Below are 17,130 nucleotides of genomic sequence, written 5' to 3'. Positions count from 1 at the left end.
GGGACTATACAGATCACTGTGTGTTCAAGACCAGCTTGAAATTATCACTCATTCAAAAGGGTTTATTAGGAACACCTTCTTCGGTTTCATTCATAGTCATTTTCATGATTGCCCTAATTCCCAGTGTCTTTAACCCAACAGCCAAAGTACAGCTGTATTTGTGATGCTGGCTGGAAGTCTGCACCTGAGAATCCTGCCTGCAGTGTCGACATTGATGAATGTAGCCTCCCTACGCCTCCATGCTCACTGAATCCTCCTGTACAGTGCCAGAATACCCCAGGATCTTATTTCTGTGGTCCTTGTCCAGCTGGTGAGTAAGATTTCAGAAATATCCATTCTGTGATCTAAGGCTTCTTTATGAACCTCTAATTTGTTTTAGGGATACTGTGAATTTTGCATCAAACCTGTTTAGCAACCCAACATACTGTGTTTGACATTCATGATCAAAGCATAAGCCAGCATAGGTTTATCCAGCTCAGGCAGAAAATGGAACAGCTGTTGAATGGGATTGTTTAGAAGCTGGCCCAGCTGATTAGGCGATCAACTGGGAGTCTGCTTCCAATCTTGTTCCTGTGAAACTTTGCTAAATCCCAGACTTTCTAGGAAACAGCAGTGTTTTGTTTGGTGCAGATCAGAAACTGATTGCCAGCTGATCCCTTCATCTGCTGTCAGCTTCTATTCTCCTGGCCCTGGAAGCTTTGCTGCTTGCAAAACTTTCAGGGATACAGCAAAGCTTTGGGGGGTAGGATCAGAAGCCAACTTCCAGCTGATCTAGGGTTGCCAAACTCCAGGTGGTGGCTGGAGATCTCCTGGGATTACAGCTGATCTCCAGGTTCACCTGGAGAAAATGGCCCCTTTGAAAGATGGACTATATGGCATTATACCTCCACTGAAGTCCCTCCCCTCCCCAAATCCTGTTCTCCTCAGGCTCCATCCCCCAAATCTCCAGTATTTCCCAACCCGAAGCTTACAACCCTACAGCTGATCAGGAGATCAAGTAGGAATGTGCTTCTGAACCAACCTGCCTCTTCCTCCCTCCCAATCTCTGTCTACATGACAGGTTTCACCAGTTTCCTGTGCCCCACTCCCCTAGCAGTAGACAACTCCCCCATCCCACTACTAGATGGAAGGTCAGAAGCAGACTGCTGATCATGATCAGCTGAGTATCAGCTTCTACCCCCGCCCCCCTCAAAAACCCCACTCTACTGTGTCCCAGCAGCAGGCATATAAGCAACAAAGTTTCCAGGGCGGGGACATCAGAAGCTGACTCTCTGTTGACTCTTGAAATCAGATGTGAGCTGGCTTCAGCTTTCTCCTCTCCCAACTTTACTGGGTTGCAGCATCACTGGAACCCAGTGAAGTTTCCCCAGCAAGACATTTGAAGCTGACTCCCAGCTGATAGGGATTAGCTGGGAGTCAACTTCTGATACCCTGCTACAACAACCCTGTTATTGCCAAATGGCACAAACAAACTGCAAACACCTGAAGAGCTTGTCATTTAATCACTTCCCTGATTGGATGTGGTGAAAAGACTACATGTCAAACTAGCAGGTGTTTAAGCATCCCTCATTTGGGCTGCAGATCTGGAAATAGGAATATTCCAACTGCCCTTTTAAATTTATTTTCATTCTTCCCTTTTTGTTGCTGTTGAGCCTGACGTTTGTTTCTTTTGCACCATTTGATGCCATTTTTACACCATTATGCAGAGATTAAAACTGAAATGGGAGTGTTCAGATCAATTGAGAAATCTCTAAATAGGATTCCCTTGAAGTTTAGGATTGTTACTAGAGCAGCTGGGCTTGCACATGAATTTATAGCATCTACCCTTTCCAATGTTAGTTCTTCACCAATATAACCAGAATATAGTTGAGGTCCATCTAGCCAAGCATACAGTTTCCCTCAGTGGATAGCCTGATGATATAGGATTCCCATAACCAGGACATAAAGCCAACCTTTGTCCCTTACCACTTTCCCCCATCAACTGGCAATCTCCCCCAAACCTGGATGCTCAACTTGTCTAATAGCCAATAATAGTTCTCTATGAGTTTTTCTAATCTCTTTTTAAAGCCATTTAAGCCACATTCTGTGATAGTGCATTACATGAGTTAACACTTAAGGATGGGAAGGAATATTAGTGGCATATTTCATGTCTAGTTTAGTTACATCCTCCTCCTGTTTTCTTGTCTTGTTTTCTTTTGTCATCCATCTTTCCACAGGCTGGCAAGGAAATGGCTACAGCTGCCAAGATATTGATGAATGTGTGGCTGATAATGGAGGCTGTTCAACCACCCCCTTGGTTCAGTGTATCAACACAATGGGGTCCTTCTATTGCAGTCACTGTCCACCAGGTAAACAGTGGGCTAACTCTGCATTGCCATGATCAGGTGCAGCTTATATTTTTGTAGATATATGATTCCATTCTCCACTGGATGGTGGCCAAGGGACCAGTGCAATAGATTTTTTTTAACCTGGTTGTAAAACCTGGTTGGCTTTATATAGTTAGAATATAAATAAAGCAAATTCTAATATAGCTCAAGGTCATGTATTAAATTCAGGTGTATCCAACTGTCATACTTGACAATGGGAAGGAATTTTCTTCCAGTTTAGAGTGGGGTGGATCTTTGCCCTACCCTACCACTCCACTGAGCAAAGTTTGAAGCCCTCCTCCAGCCTAAGGCCTTCCCTCTAGTGTAAATGGATCTTCCACAGGAGAAAGAGCCACTTAAGTTGGAGGAAGGCTCCTTAAGCTGGTGGAGGATTCCTTGGAGGATGGTTGAATCCACCCCATCATATGGTGAACTTTTCACCTTCATTAACAGTGTGTAGCACAGCACACTTCCTTTAGCCACCTGGGATTACAGGAGGGCATGATTACAATCCTATGCACACATATTGGGAAATAATTCCCATTCGACTACATGAGACTTTATAAAAAAATGCATGTGCCTGAGCTGTCAGTTTATTTAGCATTTGTCTAACAAATAGTACTGATGTGATGGTGCACTTTGATATTTGCTCATGGTTTAGAAATTGGTTAAGGCATTTCATGGTTATTGGCAGTTTATGGAACATTTAATTTGGATGATATAGAATCTGGCTGCAGAAGAAGGGCAAGGATTTGTCTAAACTGCTTTTAAGGACCTCTTCTAATCTGATAGCTTTACTGGTGCTGTGGAATGTGTATTACTTTATCTGCTGTTACATTCAGGGCCTTATCAGCTAGGCTGATGTCTCCCTTGGTTCCTTCCCCCCAAGTCTCCAATGCTGTTAATCTATATGCCTAGTAATAGACTACACAGAATGATTTCCTCTCTAACAGGCTTTTCCAGCCACTAGATCCTTGATGGAAGCCAGTTAAGTTTTCTAACAGCTGTGACCATTTTGCTCTTTTCTTACTTTGGAACTCTTGGTTTCAAGTGGACCTGCTTAGATCTTTCAGATGCTAATTTGAATAAACCAAAGTATGTGTCAGCTGGTCTGCCAAGCTCCAGGTGGACACTGGAGGTCTCCTGGAATTATAACTGATCTCCATGCTACTGTCATCAGTTCCCCTGGAGGAAATGGCTGCTTTGGATGGAGGACTCTATGACATTATACCCCATAATATTGTCGAAGGCTTTCACGGTCAGAGTTCATTGGTTCTTGTAGATTATCCGGGCTGTGTAACCGTGGTCTTGGAATTTTCTTTCCTGACGTTTCGCCAGCAACTGTGGCAGGCATCTTCAGAGTAGTAACACTGAGTGTTACTACTCTGAAGATGCCTGCCACAGTTGCTGGCGAAACGTCAGGAAAGAAAATTCCAAGACCACGGTTACACAGCCCGGATAACCTACAAGAACCAATTATACCCCATCCTTCCCAAGCTCCACCCTCAAATTGCCAGGAATTTCCCAGTTGAGAGATGGCAACCATACAGTGTTGAAGGAGAATATCAGTGTTTCACTTTATACTTTATTTCTCTGTTAATCAGACCTCGATAGGGTTGCCAGGTCCCTCTTTGCCACCGGCGGGAGGTTTTTGGGGTGGCGCCTGAGGAGAATGGGGTTTGGGGAGGAGAGGGACTTCAATGCCATAGAGCCCAATTGCCAAAGCGGCCATTTTTCCAAGGGGAACTGATCTCTGGTGACTGGAGATCAGTTGTAATAGCAGGAAATCTCCAGCTAGTACCTGGAGGTTGGTAACCCTAGACCTCGATCTTCATGAGTGCTGGTAGACTGGTGTTTGCATCAACTTCTGTAGGCACAACAAACTTTTTGTTGTTTTTTTGCATCTTGGGTTGTCTCAGGAATGAATCTTGCAATCATGTGGCAGAAATCCAAGGAAGCTGTGGAAGAACAAAGTGCAACCATCAGTATAGTCATATGACGTGGTTCTCATCTCCAAAGTTCACACTAATTTATATACCCAGTTAATATAAATGGCCTATTCTGATTACAGCAAGATTAGTATGAAGCTTCCTTAGATGATAAAAGAGCAAAGAAATTTGCTTCTGGCAAAGGGGAGGGCTTCCATCGGCACTGTTCTCTGTAGTCTTTTCACTGCATGGTAACAACAACAAAAGAGCCCTTCATACTTGCTTCACTGTCAGATGTCACCCCTAACTTTTACTTTAACTAGGTTACCAAGGTGATGGGAAAGTGTGCACCCAGGCTGATATCTGCTCAGTAAACAATGGAGGTTGTCATCCACTTGCTGCCTGTACCAGTAGATCAGGTAATGCTATACTTCAAAACAGTTAGAAGCTTGCTTTGTTTGAGCATGGTTCTCAGGGAGCCCTCAGTTATGGGATCACAAGCCCCCTCAAAGGAATTGTTCAGAAGACCGAGGCTGAGGTGTTCCTGTGCCTTCACTTGATAGCACTTTTACATGCAATATACGTGTGAGAATGGAAGTGGGTACACCTCAGGCCTAGGGTTGCCAACTGCCAGGTAGTAGCAGGAGATCTCCTGCTAATTCAACTGATCTCCAGCCGATAGAGATCACCTGGAGAAAAATGGCCGCTTTGGCAATTGAACTCTATGGCATTGAAGTCCCTCCCCTCCCCAAACCCCGCCCTCTTCAGGCTCCACCCCAAAAACCTTCCGCCGGTGGCAAAGAGGGACCTGGCAAGCCTACTCAGGCCCCTTTGGCCTTAGCTAAGGGGGAAAAGAGTTATTTCTGCTGAGTTCTAAGACTTCTAGTTTCCTCTCTCGACATGGAGAGCTCTGAAGCTCTTTGTCCCTCTAGCCACATCCATTTTCTGGCACCATTGCCTTGCCTGAGCAGGCCTTTATTAGTGAGTAGGCTATAGTATATGAGGAGGCCTCTCTCAGGGCTAAGGAAATCAGCGGATGGCGAGAGCTAACAGCCAGTTGCTTCCATGCTGCTGCTCCTGTGTCTTCCCTGCCGGCTCAGCCTGCTGCTTTATTTTTCTCTCCCTTTTTGCTGTAGTCCCCACCACTCTAGCCTCTGGGACTTGTGCTTCCTAAACTTTCAAACGAATGTGTCACACTCAGCCATATCGGCCGAAATAAAAAGCCTTGCCTTTCTTTGAATCAGGCTTCATGTCAAGTTGTCCTATATATATATATATACATATACCGTATATAAAATGTTCTGTTCTTGTCGCCGTGTGTAGTAAACAAGTTGTACACAGGCAAGCGATCAAGATTATTTCTTCTCAAAATGCTGCATTTGGGTGCCTTGAATGATGAGGATGGTTTTGCTTGACTCATTCCCCCACAATATTGGCTGTTACCGCACTAGGTATTCCCAGCGATGTATCAAGAGTTTGAAAATGTTACAAAAAACATCGCTTTAAAAGGGTTTTTGGATATCATGGCTTATAAATGGTTGGGAGACGTCTTCACAGCTAAAGGGGCCAAACAAAGTGCAAACAGTATTTTTATAACAGTTTCAAACTCTTAATACATCGCTGGGAATACCTAGTGCGGTAACAGCCTCTCTTAAGAGTTTTGCTTCCGTTATAAATGATTTGCAGAGCAGAACTTTAAAACCCTTGCAGATAGGGTTGCCAGCTCTAGTTTGGGAAATACCTGGAGACTTTGGAGCCTGAAGAGGGCAGGGTTTGGAGAGGGGAGGGACTTCAGTGCCATAGAATCCAATTGCCAAAGTGGCCATTTTCTCCAGGTTAACTGATCTCTGTCGGCTGGAGATCAGTTGTAATAGCAGGAGATCTCCAGCTGCCACCTGGAGGTTGGCAACCTCACTTGCAGATCTGTCCTGCGGTTGTTTAAGCAGCTGCGTAGGATGACATGAATAATGACATTCGTAACCAAGTCTGTGTCTATTGTGGCTCCTTTTCTGCAGGCCCTATTCCTAACTGTGTCTGCCCAGCTGGATACACTGGGAGTGGCTATGGCTCAAATGGATGTGTCGCTTTCAGCCATATCTGCCAAAATCAAAACCCTTGTCTAAATGGACAATGCCTTGTAAGTGTTGGGTGCTGTGTTTAAAATGCAAAGATTGGCTTAGTGTGAATCGTTAAATAAAATGCAGAATTGTGGTCTGATAAAATGATGTATTTATTTATGCCATTAAGATCATAAGAACTTATTGTTGGCTTCAGCGCAGATTTCACTTGTGTCAAACCATTGTGTAAACCACATGTTATGTTACTTTGCTTTGGTGTTTGGTAAATCAAACCTGGCCTGAATTTAGCCCATAGCAATGTGTATACAAGACTAGCTCACCAGGCTAGAACACCTGGATGTTATCAAAGTCTGGACTGTGTTGTAGTTTGTTTTTTTGTTGAGTGTTTTTTTGTGTGTCTACAGGATACACTCTCTGGCTACCACTGTTTGTGTAATCCTGGCTGGAATGGTGCCAACTGTACAGAAAATATTAATGAATGTTCCAGCAATCCTTGTCAACATGGCGGAAGCTGCACCGATGGGGTGAACAAATACTCTTGTGAATGTACAAACACTTGGACTGGACCTGAATGTCAGAGGCCTCAACAAGGTAACTGAACAGAGCCCCATTAGGTACCAGTTATTACAGCTTGTCTATGGAAGAAACTGCTCTGCTGTGGTACTGCAGCTACACAGTCACACAATGAACTGCTCTTAGAGTACCTATCTCTGCTTGCCCACTTCATCTCCTGCTTGGCTCCAGATCACTAGCCCTATCTATCACTTTGTGACAGATTCCCATCATTCCAGAGTATGCACTGCCTCTTGGTGTGCATTTTAGCAATGATGGTTTAATCCAAACTCTACCTTCACACAGGATTAGACTCTATCTGGGAGCCTATGAGCAACACAAAGCAAAATATGAACTGAACAACAGTCTTTTGGCCAAGACAGTTTCATTTCTGTGCAGTGTCTGGCAAAATTCCTACCCTGTTTTAGACTCCTACACCAAATGTGGACAAGCTTCTCTTATCCACCTTTCAGACACTAGTCCCTTGGTCTTATATCACCTGTGGGCTTTACCAGTGGTGGAAGAGCAGGCAAAGGTTTCCATGAGGTTTCTACATCATCATCATATATCCCTGTTAAGACAAAACCAAATGTGATTTGAGTGCTCTTTGCTGCACTCAGATGCCCTCCTGAACAGCTTTGATTGCACCAATAAACCATGGCTTCACCATGTCTAGCAGAGGCTGTAATACCACATTCTCCATGACTTTAGCCTATTGCCATTTATCATTTATTACCTTAGATTGCTTTATGATTATTGTGCACACTTAATTTTTTTAAGTGATTTGATTACAATAGGTTTTTACTGGGTTGCTGATCTGTTGGGTTAGAGCAGGGGTGGGGAACCTTTTTTCTGCCAAGGGCTATTTGGATATTTATGACATCATTCGCGGGCCATACAAAATTATCAACTTAAAAATTAGCCTGCTATATTTGGTCAAACATTTAGCCAAGAGGCACGACCGGAGATGGCTCGAAGTGTCTGCCACGTAGAGCGACTTGCTTTTGAGCTCTGCTGTCCCCAGCTGGACCCAAGAGATTCAGGCAGGGCAGCATCCTTCTGAGCTAGAGATAAGCCAGGACCCATGGAGGGCCAGACCAAATGATTTCGCGGGCCTTATACGGACCCTGGGCCTGACGTTCCCCACCCCTGGGTTAGAGGTAGTTTTGCCTAGCAAGTAAGGAATTTGTGTATTTTCTCCAAAAAAACATTTGCTGTATCCTGCTGGTGCTTATTTGCGGCGGCGTTTCTAAAGGCCCCCAGCCTCAAATCAGGACTTCCTAAAAAGCAGCAGAATAGACAGTAAAGAGATCTCCAAAACCCTTTCATGTAAATATAAGTCCCGCTTTCAGCTCTTAAATTTCATTTTAATGCAATTATATTAGTGTTTTGTGTTCTTCACTTCCACTAAGGAAGTAATGAGTGCATTTCTTTCTTTTCCATGCCTGCAGTGTGTGGAGGTTTTCTTTCCAACCCCTCAGGCTCATTCAGCTACCCAAACAATCCAGGCAATGAGACATATGATCATCAGGTCAGCTGTGCTTGGGTCATTCGGACTACTTCTGACAAGGTAAGAGGGGTTGCCCTGGAAATGAAAGCAAATAACTAAAGGATCCCATAAGAAAACCACAAGTTGTCTACATTGTGAATACGACGTGGTTTTCTTATGGAATTGAGTGGCAACTTGCTTTCACTACAAGCGTTATTAATAAACAACATCTTTAAGATTAATTTAGAGGATGAAATTGTTTCCAGGGATTGGGAAGAGGGGGGGGCAGGTGAAGTCACTTGAGTAGACACAAATAGAAGAAGAGGAAGAGTTGGTTTTTATATGCCCACTTTCTCTACCACTTAAGGAAGAATCAAACTGGCTTACAATCCCCTTCACCTTCCCACAACAGAAACCCTGTGAGGTAGGTGGGGCTGAGAGAGCTCTAAGAGAGCTATGAGTAGCCCAAAGTCACCCAGCAGGCTTCATATGTAGACGTGGGGAAACAAATCCAGTTCACCAGATTATCACCTGCCGCTCACGTGGAGGAGTGGGGAAGCCAACCCGGTTCTCCAGATTAGAGTCCACCACTCCAAACCACCACTCTTAACCACTACACCATGTTGGCTGAATTCACCTTATTTATTCAGGATTCACTTTGACTGTTTTTGTTAACTTCTATACTGAAACTGAAATATCTGATCCAGGTCTTAGGTCGGCCACAAAAGGCCACCTCATATTTGGAAAAGCCGAGAAAGTAATTGACTGGATAGACTCGAATACCCTTTCCTTCCCCATGCCCCTAGATTCTGTCCCCCCCCCCCTCAGATAGAAAATTGGCACTGCTACCACTCAGCTCCCTTTCCTAAGCTTTGCAGCAGTATGGGAACTTGCCATATGGAAAGAAATGACATATTTCCTCAGGAAATATCTTCCATGAGCAGCTATTTCCTCATTCCCATCATGGGAGTTTGCCACTATAGAGTCTTCCACCGATTCTCTTATCTCATGCTTTATTGCCCATGTAAGTAAGACTACTTTTCTGAGCAATAATTTGTACAAGGATGCCAGCATATACAGAGTGTCTGAACTGGATATGAAAGAATATGTTTGATCGAAAGTCACTTAGAGAGCCCAGAGGGGAGAATGAAGCCAGAGCAATGTAGTGGTTAGAGAGGCTAGAATCTGGGGGATCATGGTTTATTTATTTTATGTATTTATTTACTTCATTGAAATCCTGCCTTTCTCCTCAATGGGGATCCAGAGCATCTTACATCATTCTCCTCTCCACCATTTTATCCTCACAACAACCATGTGAGGTAGGCTAGACTGAAAGTGTGTGACTGGCCAAGGTTACCCAGTGAAGTTCCATGGCATGAGTGGGGATTCGAACTTGGGTCTCCCAGATACTAATCTGATACTCTTAACCACTAAGCCACACTGGCTCTTTTAGTTTATTTTAGGCTATAAGCCTGCAGAAGTAATTATTGTACAGTGAATGGCTGTTAAGTCACTTTATAAAAACATACACATTATTCAATATTATCATGTTACTGAAATAATTAGGAGGGAATTTGGTAATCTGTTTTTTTCTGTTTTCTTTTCATTTAGCCATTAGTGTTAGTGCATCCCTCTGTCCACTGTGGGTTTTCTCAGGAAATTATAGTGTGTCTCTACATTTTCTGGCAAATGTAGGACTGTGTAGACAGATGTTATCATATCGGTACAGAGTACCTGTATTAACAATCTCTAATCATCGTTTAGCTGAGAGACATTCAGGCACAGATAGAAAAACAAGGACATTCAATGGATCTTTGCTCTTTCCCGTTAGATCCTGCGTATCACTTTTCCATTCTTCCAACTGGAGCAAAGTAGCGGCTGTACGTCTGACTATCTCCAGATACACGATGGAGAGGCATCGTCAGCCCAAATGCTGGGAAAATATTGTGGGTCATCTCACCCGGATGAACTGTTCAGCAGTCATAATTCTTTGTACATCTGGTTTCGCTCTGACCGCTCGGTTAGCTCAGGAGGGTTTACAATTCATTGGGAATCTCGGCAACCAGGTAAGACTAAATTGTATAAGAAGGGCAGTAATTTCCTCAGACATTTTTGAAAGGATCAAAAGATGAAATATGCCAGTTTAGACCCATGAATTCAGTGGAGTTAAAAGCAGCGTTAATCACATTTTGATAATGTGTTTGTTCCTAGACAATTTGTATTTTTAATCTCATTTCATAGCTGAACAAGTTAATAATTCCAAGCACAAACCCAAACTGCACCCAGGGATTCCTCTCATGTTACACATTTCCTCTATGGAAAATCCTTTCGATGTTGTGAACATTTGTTCTGGCCTTTTCAGTTTATGAATCACAAGGAAGTTTATGACTAAAAAGTGAAGAGGCTGGGGTATTTTCTACATCTTTTCATGCAAGGCTGGCTAAAAGGCTGGGGGTCACAGTGTGACAAAATTAGATACAACTATATTTCAGGGACAGCAATGGAATAATATTTACACTGACGGCAGATGCGATGGTTTAATGTTGTAATAATGTTTTAGATTGTAAAGGCCTATGGCTGTGTACAATAAACCTACTACTGCTGCTGCTAAGTGGGGGGGGGGAGTGGGTGAGGGATGGGAAGTTTAAAGCCAGCAGGAGACCTAGTAAGCCTAACCACTAAACTGAAGCATGCACATCTTTTTCTAGGGCTTCAAAACAGAAGCACATATATTTACAAACCAGCAAAGCTCCCTCCACCACTCTCCCAGCATGAGAGCCAGAGTGGTGTAGTGGTTAAGAGCGGTGGTTTGGAGCAGTGGATTCTAATCTGGAGAACTGGGTTTGATTTCCCACTCCTCCACATGAGCAGCAGAGGCTGATCTGGTGAACTGGGTTGGTTTCCCCACTCCTCCACACGAAGCCTGCTGGGTGACCTTGGGCTAGTTATAGTTCTCTCCCAACTCTTTCAGACCCACTAACCTCACAGGGTGTCTGTTGTGGGGAGAAGAAGGGAAGGAGATTGTAAGCTGGTTTGAGTCTCCCTTAAGCGGTACAGAAAGTCAGCGTATAAAAACCAAGTCCTCCTTCTTCTTCCCCCCACTGGTACATTTGTATGCACCTCTAGCTGTGACTAACTGATATCCTGACTCCCATTGCTTTAAGTGGGATTTAGTCTGTCTATGACTATGTGCCTAAATTTGCTGCCCATTCATATTTTCCCTATCTTTATCTGTCAAAATGTAGATGAAACAGAAGTTCTAGCTATAGGTCTAGTTATAGCATACAGTACATAGCGAAAGTATAAATTAATTAAGAAGGGGTCTCTTTCTATCTTTCTAGAGTGTGGTGGTGAACTAACAAATACTTACGGCTCAATTAACTCGCCCGGCTACCCAGGGAATTATCCTCTCAACAGGAATTGTTATTGGTATATCTCAACCAGGCCTGGCCTTCTTATCACTTTTGCTTTTGGAACACTGAGGATTGAGCACCATGTTAATTGCAGCCAAGACTACTTGGAGGTAAACTGTGATTACAATGTCCAGTTAAAGGTTAAAGAAACATGCTGCTATCTGTGTAAAGAAGACTTAGGGAAATGGAAATGTAGCCATAAAAAAAAAAATCCACTCCCTTCAACCCCAGTGTAATATTTCCTTATTTTTCCCCACAGTGACCTGGGTAAGAACTCTGGATAAGAATACTAAATAAATGGCTATATTAAATTACTGCTACATGACACTTCGGGTTGCCACTGTCTAGATTTGTTGCATATGCTTTTTAAAATCCCAACAAGACTGGATGGTCCTGGCCTTTTCCTTTCTCTGTACTTTTGTCTACCTTCCTTCCCTATTTGTGAATGGGGCACAAAGTAGTACTATAGAGCAGAGCAGAGAAGTGCATAAAGGCACTGAGTTAGAAGTAGGGCTGCTGGAATTTCTTGGTCAATGTGTTTGACAGATAAACACACCATGTTTGACTGTGGTGATCACATATAAGTCAGTCACCAGGTCTGTTCACTTTGGCACTGAACAATTTGGCACTGGCAAACAGGTTCACACCTGCTTTTCACAAACCTAGGCATGCATGAAAACACTGCTGATTCCAAAAGATTATTATGTGAACAGCGTAGCTTTGTTGTCAATTGAATACTGTTCAAAAGTACATTCAAATACAATCATATAATACAGTGTGCTGTTCTTACACCATTACAAGAACAGAACCTTGGGGACTAGGATGTTGGACTAGAGAGATTGTTGGTCTGATCTTCTTATGTAGGTGCTATCTGCATACATGATGTACTGCAAGCATCTGTCTTAATTCTTTTGTTAAGATTCGAGATGGCCTCCTCCCCCAAGATCCCCTCCTTGGAAAATACTGCAGTGCTTGGTCACCCCCTCCTCTTCAAACCACTGGTCCATATGCCTGGGTTCACTTTCATTCCAATGCGGCCAACACTGACAGAGGCTTCCATGTCACGTACACTACATCCCCTGGTAAGTGTATTTGTATTTGTGCACATCATGGCTACAATCACATCCGTTTATGGATAAGAACCAGGTGAACAGGCTGCTTTTGACACCATGAATAACCCTTTTCTGTTTCCATTAACACAGCGGATCCCAATTGTGGAGGAAATTACACAGACAGCATGGGGGTCATTGTGTCTCCTTACTGGCCTAATTCTTACCTCAGCAACAGGCAGTGCATCTACATTATCCGACAGCCAGCCCATGAAAAAATCTCTCTCAACTTCACACACCTGGAACTGGAAAGTCATCCAGGCTGCTCCTGGAACTTCATAGAGGTGACTTTGTTATTTTGAAAGGAATGTCTATGTTTCTCTCTGCCTACTGAAATGATCAAATTTCTGCCCTGAGACACTAGAGAATATTTATTCCACGTAATTAAGATTCAAAAGGCACAGAGAATAGATTGGCAATCCACAAGAGGCAAAGGTAGATAGGTATGAAACTACGATAAGACTGAGCATTTATGATCTTCATATGATTAGACTCAATTTGCATTGTAGGGTATTAGATACCAAAACCAAGTTGAGGATAAACATTATTACACAGGGCTGCCTTTGAAGGTTTCTGTAGGTTTCCGAATTGCGTGGAAGGCAGAATTTCTCCCGGTGTAGCTTTTCCCTGTAAAGTTTGAAATAAGCTACATCTAGCGTTGCAAGCCCTTGGCAAAAAACAAAACAAAAAACCCCATACAGTTTCAGGGACCTCCAGGTAAGGCCTGGAATTACAATTGATCTCCATACTACAAAGATCAGTTCCCCTGGAGGCAATGGCAATGATGGAGGGTAGTATTACATCCCTGCTGAGCTCCTTCCCTTCCCCAGATTCCACCATCCCCAAATCTCCAGGAATTTCCCAAGCCTGAGTTGGCAAATCTATCTCCAATGTGTTTTTTCCCTTTATAAACAGCAGCTACCAGAGGCTCAGTAGGGGCCATGGCTCAGTGGCAGAGCATCTGCTTGGCATGCGGAAGGTCCCAGGGTCAATCCCCAGCATCTCCAGTTAAAGGGACTAGGCAAATAGGCGATGTGAAAGACCTCTGCCAGAGACCATGGAGAGCTGCTGTTGGTTTGAGTACTGTGAATACTGTACTGTTTGTTGGTTATTGTTGGTTGAGTACCTGTGAATACTGACTTTGATGGACCAAGGGTCTGATTCAATATAAGGCAGTGGCTCAGTGGTAGAGCATCAGGTTGGCATGCAGAAAGTCCCAGGTTCAATCCCTGGCATCTCCAGTTAAAGGGACTAGGCAAGTGTGAAAGACCTCTGCCTGAGACCCTGGAGAGCTGCTGCCAGTCTGAGTAGACAATACTGACTTTGATGGACCAAGGGTCTGATTCAGTATAAGGCAGCTTCATGTGTTCATGTGAAAGTGGCTTGGCATAGCCTGATCTTGTCAGATCTCAGAACTAAGCTAAGCAGTATGGGTACTTGGATAGGAGACTACCAAGGAAGACTGTGCAGAGGAAGGCAATGGCAAACCACCTCTGCTTCTCACTTGCCTTGAAAGCTGCTTGCCAGGGGTCACCATAAGTTGGTTGTGTCTTGACAGCACTTGCGTACATACAGGAGGCCCTGGTTCAGATCTGGACCCTGGCATGGGGGGCTTTGAACTCTTGCCACAGCATAATTTTGCCAACCTCCAATGACCCTATCACTGAGCTGATATTTGCTGCATTGGGGGAACCATCCAGGCAGCATAAGGCCACCTGTTTGCTTTTCCAAATTTATTTTCTTCATTTATATCCTGCTTTTCTCCCTAATGGGGATCCAAAGAGGATTACATCCTTTTCCTCTCCTTCGTTTCATTCTCACAACAAACCTGTAAGATAGGTTAGGCTGAAAATGGCCCAAAGTCTCCCAGCAATGACGAAAAATAGCCAGTGTAGGGTCATTTGAGATCTACAATAAGGAACAGAAAGAGGGGTTAAGACCATCACCCCCCTCCCCATATTCCTTATCCAAATTAAGGCACTCAACAGCTATTTTTCAATCTGTGTTGGAGATCTAATGGTAGATCTTCCAGCATCTCATCTGATGTAGGTCAAAAATGCATGGCGAAAACGCATGTGTTCGATCCTGGCTGAATTCTGGCTGAAACAGGGAATAAAGGAGGCTAAACAACCATGCGTTTTTGCCCGTAGTCTTTGGGGATGTTTTACATGCAGTTTTCATGTAGCATGAATGGATGTCAACTATTCAAAGAACAATAAACATACCTCTGGGCTGCCAGAATCCTTTGCATGTGCCCAAGTAGCCACTGTCTAGGAATCATGTGATTCATCTGAGAAAACTGGGAGATATTCCTGTGAATTTTCTTTAGCATCTGTTGAATTATGTTCAGGCTTAGCTGCAGAACATTGGTTACTGTAATAACATTGCTTCGTTTTTCTTTCCTTCTATTTTCTTTGGAATGAAGTGTAATTAATTTTTAAAAACAAAGGGAAGCCTGCTGTATAATGAAAAGAGACAGCTTTTGTTTGTTGGAGCTCATAATTCCCTTCCTTAATTGCTGGCCCAACAGCAACACAATTCACAGCAGCAAGAGGAACAAATCCATTTTTCATTGGACGCAATCAATGCTCTCTAATTCAGTAAAGCGTTTACCTAGTACTGTAGGGATCAGTTCCAGGAAGGATAGCTTTGCTGAGATGCGTCAGTTGTCCTCAGACTGCTCTCCCACATTGTGGAAGAAAAGCATGGAATACTGCACAAAAGCTTACAGCCAGAATATTGTTGTTGTTTAAGAGTTTTCTACTAAAATGGAGTACAATTTCTTCATAGGGTCCTTGGAATGCCATATTATAACCATGTAGAAATCTTCCCTTTCAGAAAAAAAATTACCTGTGTGACATTTCTCCTATAGTTACATGATGTGGGTTTAAAAAAAAAAAGACTAGAAAAGAACTGGGCCAAGAAAAGTTTTAAGTAGTTTTATGCTCCGAAAGCCACAAAGTACATTGCAGATAAATGAGCTCTCTAGCACGGTTACCATAGCATCCAGACACACATCTGTGACCACATCAAAAGCACAGAAGAATGGGAGAGGCCTAGTTTCTAACTGGATTCTCTGAGACTGCAGCATTGTGTTGTGAAGCCAGAAGTAGCATATTTATCTGCGATAGCAAGCATATGATAAAACACAAGTGCATGATGAATTGTTGCCAGGAGATACCACTGTAAACAATAGCTATTTGTATACCACTTTTTGTATGAGTATTCCTCATTCTGGAATCCCACACAGACATGCACGTCGAACCCACCCTTATGTACATAAACCCCTAGATCAGGGTGTTGAATTCATTTGTTACGATTAAGGCCAGACATGACATAAATGTCACTTGGTCGGGCCGGCTGGGCCATGCCTTGCCAGCCCAGATCAGGATGGGGGTGGGGGTAAGGTGGCCGTCTCGGCTGGCTCACAGGCTGGATAAGAGCTCTCAAGGGACTGGATCCAGCCCGCGGGCCTTATGTTTGACACCCCTGCCCTAGATGGTGCACAATATCCTGACCTGTCCATTTGATTTTCCTATTCTGGGTTGCTGTTAAGAAGCAGCAGCATCAGATTACTTCCAGGCCTGACAGCCTCAGAAAGGCCCACTGCCTTGACTTACCATGTAGAGCAGCAACAGCTATTGCTGCTTTCCCTCCTTGTTGTGTAGAGGTGACAGCGTTGCCTTCCTTCAATTTGACCTGCATCACACTTGTTTGAGTGAATGTTAGTGATGGCAGCAATGAAAAAATGGCAACCTCTGCAACTCATTCACCTTCTGCATGGTGAGGGGCCACTGCTGAGTGGTAGAACATCTGCTTTGCATGCAGAAGGTCCCTAATTCAATCCTTAGCATCTGCAGTTAAAAGGAGCAGGTAGTGGGTGATGTGAAAGGTATTCACCTGAGACCCTGGTACGCTACTGCCGGTCAAAGTGGACCAAAGTGACCTTGATAGACGAATGGTCTGACGAAATAGGAGGAAGCTTCATGTGTTCATTTATATGGGGATGCTTCATAGCAGCAGTAGTGGCACCAAGTTGCATTAGCTTACAAGTTTGTATTCTGCTTCTGTCTGAAAGTGGAGGGGGAAATAGACAAGAGGAGGATAAGTAGGGTTGCCAACCTCCCTGTACTAGCTGGAGATCTCCTGCTATTACAACTGATCTTCAGCCGATAGAGATCAGTCCACCTGGAGA

The 17,130-nt window shown here is 43.7% G+C and overlaps 1 protein-coding gene across 1 annotated transcript in view; it reads left to right on the top strand.

Moving 5' to 3' along the window:
• CUBN (cubilin) overlaps positions 1-17,130 on the top strand; it is a 157,887-nt gene that overhangs the window by 15,305 nt on the left and 125,452 nt on the right. Inside the window, 10 exon segments of the mRNA XM_056857098.1 lie at positions 142-310; positions 2,217-2,348; positions 4,618-4,713; positions 6,310-6,431; positions 6,777-6,963; positions 8,376-8,494; positions 10,245-10,479; positions 11,755-11,936; positions 12,746-12,908; positions 13,029-13,219. Of these exon segments, the coding sequence (XP_056713076.1) occupies positions 142-310; positions 2,217-2,348; positions 4,618-4,713; positions 6,310-6,431; positions 6,777-6,963; positions 8,376-8,494; positions 10,245-10,479; positions 11,755-11,936; positions 12,746-12,908; positions 13,029-13,219 (1,596 nt within the window).

Source organism: Euleptes europaea, chromosome 11 (genome assembly GCF_029931775.1).
Source record: "Euleptes europaea isolate rEulEur1 chromosome 11, rEulEur1.hap1, whole genome shotgun sequence".
NCBI classification, from domain to species: Eukaryota; Metazoa; Chordata; class Lepidosauria; order Squamata; family Sphaerodactylidae; genus Euleptes; species Euleptes europaea.
The sequence above is the reverse complement of the archived record's forward strand: the minus strand, read 5'-3'. Positions and strand labels throughout refer to the sequence as shown.